The 11,291-nt window shown below is 41.4% G+C and overlaps 1 protein-coding gene across 2 annotated transcripts; it reads right to left on the minus strand.

Moving 5' to 3' along the window:
• Positions 1–3,955: 3,955 nt before the first annotated feature.
• Positions 3,956–10,902, minus strand: C18H18orf21 (chromosome 18 C18orf21 homolog). 2 transcript variants are annotated; one of them, XM_023207683.2, is made up of 6 exons: positions 10,759–10,890; positions 10,339–10,447; positions 10,237–10,259; positions 7,956–8,155; positions 5,647–5,837; positions 3,956–4,391 (listed from the first exon to the last, which is right to left on the minus strand). In XM_023207683.2, the coding sequence occupies exons 2-6, from the start codon at positions 10,413–10,415 to the stop codon at positions 4,226–4,228; spliced, it is 657 nt and encodes a 218-aa protein (XP_023063451.1). In that variant the 5' UTR covers positions 10,416–10,447; positions 10,759–10,890; the 3' UTR covers positions 3,956–4,225. The 2 variants fall into 2 exon arrangements, with proteins under 2 accessions (XP_023063451.1, XP_031790368.1); XM_031934508.1 differs by lacking the exon at positions 5,647–5,837 and having other exon boundaries at positions 4,299–4,391; positions 10,339–10,902.
• Positions 10,903–11,291: the final 389 nt, after the last annotated feature.

Below are 11,291 nucleotides of genomic sequence, written 5' to 3' on the forward strand. Positions count from 1 at the left end.
TCAGGCTGGAGTACAGTGGCCGGATCTCAGCTCACTGCAAGCTCCGCCTCCTGGGTTTACACCATTCTCCTGCCTCAGCCTCCCGAGTAGCTGGGACTACAGGCGCCTGCCACCTCGCCCGGCTAGTTTTTTTTTTTTTTTTTTTTTTTTGTATTTTTAGTAGAGACGGGGTTTCACCATGTTAGCCAGGATGGTCTCGATCTCCTGACCTCGTGATCTGCCTGTCTCTGCCTCCCGAAGTGCTGGAATCACAGGCTTGAGCCACCGTGCCCGGCCCCACTTGTCTATTTCTGTGTATTTTCCTATTCTGAACATTCCATATAAATGGAATCACGCAATATGTGGTCTTTGGTGTGTGGCTTCTTGCAATTAATACAATGTTTTCAAGGGTCATTCATGTTCTAGCATATATCAGTAATTTTTTATGACTGAACATTACTATTCCACTGTATGGAAAAACCACATTTTGTTTATTCAACAGTTACTGGACATTCAAAAAACACTTAGCTATTTTGAATTTTCCATTTTATGCATATTATAAACACTACTGTCATCAACATTCATATATAGGTTTTTGTGTGGACATCTGTTTTCAGTTCTCTTGGGTATATGCCTGAGTGGAATTGTTGGGTCATATGGTAACTCTGTTTAAATTTTTGAGGGACTGCCAAACTTCTAAAGTGACTCCACCATCTTACAATCCTCGGAGCAATGTGTGATGGTTCCAATTTCTTTACATCTTCACCACTTGTACTGTGTCTGTGAGTCAGCCTAGGTATGAAGTATCTTTTCATGTATTCATTAGCCATGTTGGAGAACTGTGTTCAGATTCTGACCATCTTTTGTCTGTTTATTATTGAATTTTGAGAGTTCTTTATAATTCTGGATATAGGTCCCTTATCAGATACAAATGCTTCTCAATTTAGGGTGGGTTATGTCCTGGTAAACCCATCGTAAAGTTAAAAAATCTCAAGTTGAGGCTGGGCACAGTGGCTCACGCCTGTAATCCCAGGACTTGGGGAGGCTGAGTTGGGCAGATCACGAGGTCAAGAGATCGAGACCATCCTGGCTAACATGGTGAAACACTGTTTCTACTAAAAATACAAAAATTAGCTGGGCGTGGCGGTGTGTGTCTTTAGTCCCAGCTATTCAGGAGGCAGAGGCAGGAGAATCACTTGAACCCAGTGATTCAAGTGAGGTTGCAGTGAGCTGAGATTGCGCCACTGCACTCCAGCCTGGCGACAGAGCAACCCTCTGTCTCAAAAAAAAAAAAAAAAAAAAAAAATCTCAAGTTGAACCATTGTAAGTTGGAGGTCATTTGTATATGATTTGCAAATATTTTCTCCCATTCGGGGGCTGACTTTTCACTTTCTTGATGGTGTCCTTTGAACAAAGCACGTAAGTCTTTAATTTTTATGAAGTCCAGTTTATCTGTTTTTCTTGTTGTTGCTTGTGTTTTTGATGTCATATCTAAGAAACCACTGCGTAATCCAGGGTTATGAAGATTTACTCCTGTATCCTCCTCCTAAAGGTTTTGTAGTTTTATATCCACACTTGAGTTTTCAAATATTCTTTAGAAATGCCCAAAGACCTTTCTGCCAAATAGAAAAGTCAAGAATCCATGGTGTCCCTCACTTGCAAATGAAGTAATGCGAACAACTTCCCACCTAAGAGTCCCTGTCTTTACTACTTTTTATCTACTTTCCAATCATGTGCTCAGAAAGGACCTTAGTTCTTAGTGTGGAACAAGTAGAACTCATTAAATGTAGTAGTCTAGGAATCTGCAGTCTTGTGCTGTGTGCTGGACAACAAATTAAGTACTAGGGGTACACATGAGACCACTCAGGTCTGCATAGAGCTCACAGGCAGTTGGTAATGATCAGAAACAAGAAACTACAGGGTCACCAGAACTGTGAAAAAAAAGTGGCCCCTCATAATGCAGTGGGGTTGAGGTGGAGGGCAGTCTCCAAAGTAGTCCTAAAGGAAAAAGCACATGCAGAGGCCCGAAGCTGACAAGTACATCGTATGTATTGAGAACTGCAAAGAGCTCGCTATGACCAGGTGATCAGGAGCAAGAAGAGTTCAAGAGAAACAGATGTTCTAGAGAGAAGTTAGCCAGAAAGGTAAAGCAGCTACCATAACCATTGTGTTGTGCCAGATGCTGTGGACACAAAGTGAATACCTGGTCTTTTGGTGCTGGCACCAGTTAGCACAATTTCATTTCATGCAACTATAAGACCAAGTGGTTAACCTTGACCTTTGAGTATTTTAATTGACAAATAATAATTGTAGGCCAGGCACGGTGGCTCATACCTGTAATCCCAGCACTTTGGGAGGCTGAGGCGGGCAAATCACTAGGTCAGGAGTTCACGACCAGCCTGGCCAACATGGTGAAACCCCGTCTCTACTAAAAATACAAAAGATTAGTTGGGTGTAGTGGCGGGTGCCTGTAATCCCAGCTACTCGGGAGGCTGAGGCAGGAGAATCGCTTGAACCCAGGAGACAGAGGCTGCAGTGAGCCAAGATCACACCACTGCACTCCAGCCCAGGCGACAAAGTGAGACTACATCTCAAAAAAAAAAAGACAAATAATTGTATATATTTATGTGACACAATGTGTTTCATTACATGTATACACTGGTGTAATCCAATCAGGCTAATTAATAGATCCATCACCTCAAACATTTATCATTTCTTTGTGGCGAGAACATTAAAAAATCCTCTTTTGGCTGGGCACTGTGGCTCACACCTGTAATCGTAGCACTTTGGGAGAGTGAGTTGGGAGGATTGCTGGAAGCCAGGAATTCAAGATGAGCCTGGGCAACATAGTAAGATCCTGCCTCTACAAAAAATAAAAAATTATGCCTTCTTGTAGTGGGAAATGAAAAAAATTAAAATGAAATATTAGCCAGGTGCAGTGGTGTGTGCCTGTAGTCCCAGCTATTCTGGAGGCTGAGGCAACAGGATCACTTGAGCCCAGGAGTTCAAGGCTACAGTGATCTATAATCATGCTATAGCACTCTAGCCCAGATGACAGAGCAAGACTCTATCTCTAAAGAAAAAAAAAAAAAAAGCCAAAAACCCTCTTTCAGCTATTTTGAAATATACATTAACTATAGTCATCATGCTGTATGATAGATCACTGGAATTTATTCCTCTTAATTGAAATTTCCCTTTCCCTTTCTACTCCCCCCACCCCCAACCACAGCCTCCAGTAATCACCATTATATCCTCTACTTCTATGAGCTCTACTTTTTTAGATCCCATGTAAATAATACAGTATTTGTCTCTCTGTGTCTGGCTTATTTCACTGAGCATAATGTCTGCTAGGTTCATCCATGTTATCACAACTGACAGAATTTCTTGCTTTTTAAAGGCTGAATAGTATTCCATTGTGTATATACACATTTACAAAAATCCATCCTTTGACAAGCATTTCTGTTGTTTCCATATCTTGGTTATTATGAATAATGCTACAATGAAATACTGTAGGGCAGACATCTCTTTGACATACTGATTTCAATTCCTTTGGATATATATGCAGATGTGGGATCATATGGTAATTTTACCTTTAGTTTTTTGAAGAACCTCCATACTGTTTTCCAAAGTTGCTGTACTAATTTATAGTATCACCAACAGTATGTTCCCTTTTCTAAACAGAAAGAAAATTTTAGTCTCCTATTGAGTGATCTATAATCAGGGATGTTCCAGGTATTTACTTTTGCAATCAAAATAGGAATAAGGTTCAGGTTTTACTAAAACAGTTATGCAGATAATTGTGAGAAAATAGGACCCACTTGATCCTTTTCCTGAATTATCAGTAATGCTATAGACACATGGAAGAAACCCTTCTGAGTGAATAGACCCTCTCATAAAGATCTCAATTCCTTTTTGAAAGAAAATAACGTAAATAAAAACTGCTGACTAAAGGAAGAAAAAGTAGTAATGCCACTACTCAATGTACATATGTATCTTTATATACATACACATACATATCTATAGATATATATCTACAAGGAACTTTCATATATTTTTTGATCCTCACAGCCGTCCTATGAGGTAGGCAGGTTTCGGGTATTCATACTAATGAGGTACTTTCCCCATAAACACTGAAGGATACCAAGAAAAGTTTGCATTCAGATCTAGTTTCCACGTAGTCAAAAACTAAAAGTTTAAAAAGTTGTTTTACTTTAGTTTCAGAATTGACATCAGGCACTTCTTATTTTCAAAGTCCACCCTTCAGAGAAGATAAGAAATTTCTGAAGTCCACCTTTGGATTCTTTTGGGACTCATTCTGACTAAGTAACAATTTCAGTTGAGAGAAGTGTTTCTTTGTTTTGCTTGTATTCTTTGAGGAGCAAGTAGATACTGACTGTCCAGACGTAGGTGTTCTGAAAAAAAAAAAAACCCCACACTTAGTTACACCAACAAATGACAATCATTTTCTACTCTTTTTTTTTTATGGCCATATACAGGCAATGGCTATCCTTGGTGTATTATCATTTGACAAATGCCTGTTCAGTTAGATTTCCTCAGGAATTTCTGACAGAGAAAAGGGCAAAAACAAATGTTTAGGGCAAGAAAGTATAGTATGAATGGTTCAGTATTTTGTTTTTTTTTTTTTTGGAGAACGAGTCTCGCTGTGTCGCCCAGGCTGGAGTGCAGTGGCGCCATCTCAGCTCACTGCAACCTCTGTCTCCCAGGTTCAAGCAATTCTCCTGTCTGAGCTTCCCAAGTAGCTGGGACTACAGTTGCACGCTGCCATGCCCGGCTAATTTTTGTATTTTAGGAGACATGAGACACGGGATTTCACTGTGTTGCACAGGCTGGTCTCGAACTCCTGAGCTCAGGCAATCCACCTGCCTTGGCTTCCCAAAGTGCTGGGATTACAAGTGTGAGCCACCATGCCCGGCCATGAATGGTTCAGTTTTATTGGCACATAGGACGATTTAAGGCAAAGAAAGACAGGCAGACAGATTGGTGCCAGACAGGGCTGGAAAGCATTGATCCATATGCTACACAGTGATGCTTCTAATCAGAGCTATGCTCCAGAAAGATGATCACACTAAAAGAGTTTGATCCTAGAAGCAGGGAGACCCATTAGGAAAATCACTGCAGTAGTCCTGACAAATGCTGCATAAGGACCTGAACCAAAATATAGCAGCACTAGAGAGAAAAAGGAGTAAAAAGATGAAAACATGGAAGTAGAATATATATAAATCAGTGACAAGGATGAAGGGAATAGGGATTTTTGAATGTATCTGTCATTTTAGGTCAAAATGTCCAGAAAGGTGTGTTCATTCACAGAATAAGGAACTAAGGAGGATGGACAGGTTTGAGTGGTTAGCTGTGGGGAAATGATGAACTAAGTTTTGAACATGTAGGGGACTGAAGTGGATATATTTAGCAGGTAGTTGGAAATAGGCACAGGAGATGTTGGAAGTAGAGTAACATACGTAGAAGTCAAATGCATTGAAATAAGCATTGAAGATATGGGAGTATGTGACATTAGAAAAGTATATGGAGGAAAAATGGCCAAGTTCTGAAATGCATGGCATATTTAGGGAGTATATATTAAACACAGGAAATTAGAAGAAAACACTTGAGTTAACACTGGCAATTCAAAAACTTCATGGATAAAGATACCTGAAAATCGATGCTGGACTCTTGCCTTTGGAACCAGACATGTCAGGATTTGGGTTTGCAGTCCTTCTCTCTGGTGTCTTCAGGCTGAGTTTACTTGTAGGAGTGGCAGGATTGCTCTTCAATGCTGATAGAAAGCTTCTACTTTTACCATGATGTTTCACTGTTCTGTTGCATGTTTTACAAGTGATCAACTACCATAAAAAGAAGAAATATCAGTCCCGTCATTTATCTTATAATTTAACCCCATAAACCACATGTTAATTGAATTCTTCAATGTCAGGGACTACACCAGATACCATAGGGGTAAGTAAAATAGAGGCTGTCCTTAGGGAACTTGCAATCTAGTAGCAAGAATCAAATAAGACAATTTTTTTTGGATGGATTCTTGCTCTGTCCCCAGGCTGGAGTGGCTCACTGCAACCTCTGCATCCCAGGTTCAAGCAATCCTCCTGCCTCAGCCTCCCATGCAGCTGGGACTACAGGCACCTTCCACTGCGCCCGGCTAATTTTGTATTTTTAGTAGAGACAGGGTTTCGCCATGTTGGCCAGCCTGGTCTTGAACTCCTGACCTCAGGCAATCCACCCGCCTCGGCCTCCCAAAGTGCTAGGATTACAGGTTTGAGTCACTGTGCCCAGCCGACAAATTTAAAGTGAGAAAATGTTCAATAAAAACGAATGGCTAAACATTTTTAATTTAAAATAGATTTTCAAAGATAATGAACTCTCTACTTTTTAAATATAAAACCATGTTTGGGGGAAATTAGGGAAGAGATGGGAGACGATACTTTTTAACATCTGGAGGAATGTTCTTTGTAACAGCAGTAAGCATTTAATATTTTTTTACAGATGAACTTCAAGCCTCTTCCCAAAAAAAACATGGCGGAGTATCACTGGAAATTTAAGTAGCCCCTTCAAATCCTTAGCAATTTTGTAAATATAGGTCTAAAGTAACTTATACAACCAAACGAGTTGTTATATTCTCACACCTCTTCACTCCTATCATTAGATCTAGCAGTTGACTTTCTTTTCAAGATTCATTTCTCAAGAAATGGTCCATTTTCTAGCTAATTTCCTTTCTTCTACATATCTAACTGACTATGCACAGGACTCAGCCCATGACTCAGCAAATTAATACAAACTAATTTAAGTGAGAGGTAGTTTGATGTTCATGAGCAGATGAAAATGCCAATGGAAGATCTGCAGCTATCAAAGGTCTATGTTGCTTTACATTTACACTTTTTGGAAGGAGGCTGTATACAGATTAAAATAAATCAGAAAAACACCTCTAGCACCTTTCTAGCTGACTTCTGATTAAAGTACATTAGAATGTAAGCTTCATGAGGGCAAAACACTGCAAGACAGTGAGGCAGCATTTACTGTCTTCCCATTTAAGAACATTTTCCAAATACGTGGCAGTAATGATTTTTGAAAAATACAATTCTCCAAGAACTAAGAAACTGAATTCTATACTCACTTCAATATTCTATCTCTTCTTTCTTTCCCTTTAACCATTCAATTTTATGACAAAGCAAAATGTACCTACGTGACCAACACTAGTAAACTCCTAAGTATGGCAATTTTCAATCCAAGTAATCACTAATTATAGTCTTAGGCCAGACATAAGCTGTCATAATGTCCAGTGCCCGGCACAGTGCTGGACAATAAGCATGTACTTGAACAGTTGATACATGTTAACATAGAATATGCAGGATATCAAGAGTATTTGCTACTGGCCTCCGTATGGTAAACCATACGTAATCTGATTTTGGTTGTTTTATTTCATCTTATATCCCTAATATTAAATGTTGCTTGGCATATGATAGACCCTCAATAAAATGTTTAAAGAACAAAAGGCGCATTCACCTTTGTTGGGCATACCTGTAAATACACACTCTGACATGGAGCGGGAGGACAGCCGAAGAAGTGGCATGATACCTACATACATAACATACTACTAGTTGAAGCAAAGGACCATTAACTGAAAAAATAAAGTAGTGGTAACTGCAATTTAGGTGGAGTCATAATGGTCAGTTCAAGAAATCTGCACATTTGTGAAAAATAATGCTCAACAATGGGATCTCAAAACAATTGAGAGCTCACCATGTTTGGTTTGGGTAATCATGAAAAACAAAAATAAGCTGTCCTTATAATGAAACACTAATCACTAGAGAAATGTTTATGTATATATTTTGATAATCCAAATATACTACTATAAATCTGAGTTATATCGAGGTTGATTCTTAAACTGATTTTAAGTGAAAGAAAAGAAAATTCTAGTTTACTCATACATACTGGAACTGAAATCTTACCAACACACTTTTGGAGTCTTTGAACTTTTTCACAATTTTCGCTTCTTTAAAACTGAGTGTATAGTTTCTCGCTTCTCGATTAAGAAGTTTCTGTATTTTGGGTGTCAACTTGGCTTTGGGTTTGAGACGCACTCGAGAGTTATCCAGAACCAACAACTGGAAACAGTATGGACACGTTTCTTCAAAAGTGCTTTTATCATCTAAAATTATACAAATGAAACTCACAATTCAGCAAATTAGAATGTTTTGTTACCTCAAACTGCCAACACTATAAAAAGTATATTGATATTTAATATAAGCAGATATACATTTTTAAGTAAACTCAAAATATGAACATTTACAAAAAGATAAATTGGCAGTAATTTACTTTGCAAAATACTATAATTCCATCCATTCACTCCTTTCAGCAACAGACAGGCTAATCTCCAACCTATGCTAGCAAATCCTGTAGGCTTTAAAATATATCCAAAATCTAGCCACTTCTCATTACTTGCTACTAAGTTTTAAAAGGCTGTTATGTTTCACCAATTTTACCAGTGCATTTACCACAAAATAACAAATTGTACTGCGATTTTGTTTCTTTTTTTAAATAATTAGCACAATTTTACCTTTGAGCACTGTGCTAAGTGCCAGGGATATAGCAGCCCTTATGAAGCTAAAGACCACACTTAAATGTAGCTCCGCCAAATGTGAAATTCATTCATATTTACTAAGTGACAATTAAGAATGCCAGGCACTGTTCTGAGTGCTGGAGACACAGCAGTGAACAAAGGACAATTCACTGAGGCATACAATAAATATAGCAACATCAAATGTTAAGTGCTGGGAATAAAAAAGCAGAGAGGAATAGAAGTGTTGATGGAGTTACCGTAATTTTAAATAGGTGGCTAGAGAAAGCTTCACTGAGTGATATCATAGAGACCAGATGGAAACGGAGGATTAGCATGATAGCAGATATGTGAGGCAAGAATCCCAGGCAGAGTGAAGAGTAGCTGCAAACGCCCTGAAACAGAAAAGCAAGGATGCCCAGTGTGACTGGAGTTGTGTGAAGGAAAGAGAGAGTAGGTCAGAGAGGTATGCGGGCCTATGATGCAAGGCCTTACAATCCTTTTAAAGGACTTTCACTTTTACTGGGAGATGGGAAGCCATTTGAGTTTGTGGCAGAGAAGTGACATGATCTAGCTTTGGTTTTTATCAGAATCACTCATGCTGCTGGCTTGAGAACACACTAGAAACGCATGGGAGCTGTTAGCAATAATCCAGGAGAGAGCTGGTGATGGCCTGGAGCAGGGTAGTAGCAATGGATGTGGTGAGGAATAGAGTGCACTGGCGCCACCTCCGCTCACTGCAACCTCCACCTCCCAGGTTCAAGAGATTCTCATGCCTCACCCTCCCGAGTAGCTGGGATTACAGGCGTGGACCACCACACCGGGTAATTTTTTTGTATTTTTAGTAGAGACGGGGTTTCGCCATGTTGGTCTCGAACTCCTGGCCTCAAATCCACCCGCCTCGGCCTCCCACAGTGCTGGGATTACAGGTGTGAGCCACCGCTCCTGGCTGATTCTGGATACATTTTAAAGCCAACAGGATTTGCTCGCATACTGGCTTGGGGGAAGAGAGTTTGGGAGTCAAGAATGGCTCCAAGGTTTTGGGGCTCAATAACTGTAAGGGAAGGATGGAATTATTTACTGAAATAAGAGAAACTGGAGGATCTTGTTGGGGGGTAAAGCTCAGGTTTTGGACATATTAGCTAAGTTTGAATTACTAGACACTGAAAAGTTGTCAAGACATTTGGATATATGAGTCTATAATTCAGAGGAGAGGTCTGCGCTGAGTATATACATTTGTAAGTCCTCAGTATATGGTATTTAAAAGCCATGAGATTGGATGAAAAACTGTCACCAAAGAAGTGAGTGTACCTAGAAAGGAGGTCCAAGGGCTGAGTACTGGGACACGACAATACTTAAAGCTCGGGGAGATTAGGAGGAACCAGCAAAGCAAATCGAGAAGTAATAAATAAAGAGGAGGTGAACTACGTAATGACCTAGAAGCCAAGGGAGGAAACTATTTCAAGACTGATCAATGTGTCAAATGCCGTTAACAAAGCAAGACAAGGCACATTAAGGAATCTGGATTTTTCATGAAACGCAGAAACATGCGGGTTTTGTTTTGTTGTAGTTTTTAAGAAGTGGAGAGAGTCCATCGTCCTTAGTTGAGCGGTGTGCAGAATGGAGGAAAGCGGGGCAGGAGCCCAAGGCACTGAGACAGGCGTTCTTCCTACCGTGCGACGAAGTGTAGGCCCAGCTGTAAAAGAGAAACAGACTCGTGAGGAGCAAAGGAACACCTCCCCGCTCGCCTCCCGCTTCCTCTCCAGTCCTCTTACAGGAGATAGCGGGCTTGGCCTGGGCAGCTGTCGTGCAGTCCCCGCGCTGCAGCCTCAAGGTAGTGCTTCTGTCTCATCGCCGCCGCCGCCGCTAGCTCGCGGCAGGTACCTGGTGAAAAAATAGGGCGCCGGAAGTCTGCTTCCCAGCGTCGCCGACGTTGGCGACCAGAGTCAAGCTGCTTCCGGAAACTGGCTCCCCCGGGCAGAGAGGTTCCGGTTTCCTTCGTGTTAAGTCTGGCGTGGGGGCGTGCCCAGCCGGGAGGCTGCCCCACCCGCCCGCCGCGTTTCCGTCCCCTCAGTACCACCCCCTCGGCCTGCCGCGTTGTCTCAGGCACCCGGCTGAGTTAGGAGTCCGACTTGAGCCAGGGGAGAGCGGCTTGACCGGGCTGCGACGGTGGAGTCCAGAGATGAGGCTCTCACCCGCCTTTCCATCTTCCTCCCGGCTCGCCTCCTCTCTGACAGTCCTGTTGTGATTGCTCCACCGCAGCTTCGCCCTCCAGATTCGCCGGGCGCCGTACGGACTGGGGCGCCGTCGGGCGGAAGCGCTGCCAGCAACGAGGCCGCCGGGAGGATCGTCCCCAGCCTGCCCTCTGCCTGCGTAAACGCTAGCGTTTCTCTTTCTTTTTGTAATTAAAGTGAAATTCATATAATGTATTATGGACCATTTTACGGTGAACAATTCAGTGGCGTTTAGTAAATTTACAATGTTGTGCAAGCACCATTATGCTATTTCCAAAATATTTCGATCACGCCGAAGGACAGCCAACTCCATGAAGTACTTACGGCCCATTTTCCCCTCCCTCCCAGGTCTTGGCAAGCACCAGTCTGCTTTCTGTCTGTATGGATTTACCTATTCTAGACATTTCATATAAATGGAATCATACACGCGACCTTTTGTGTCTGGCTTCCTTCACTTAGCATGTTTCTGAGGTTCATCCACCTTGGAGCAAGTA

This window comes from Piliocolobus tephrosceles, chromosome 18 (assembly GCF_002776525.5).
Source record: "Piliocolobus tephrosceles isolate RC106 chromosome 18, ASM277652v3, whole genome shotgun sequence".
In the NCBI taxonomy this organism is placed as follows: Eukaryota; Metazoa; Chordata; class Mammalia; order Primates; family Cercopithecidae; genus Piliocolobus; species Piliocolobus tephrosceles.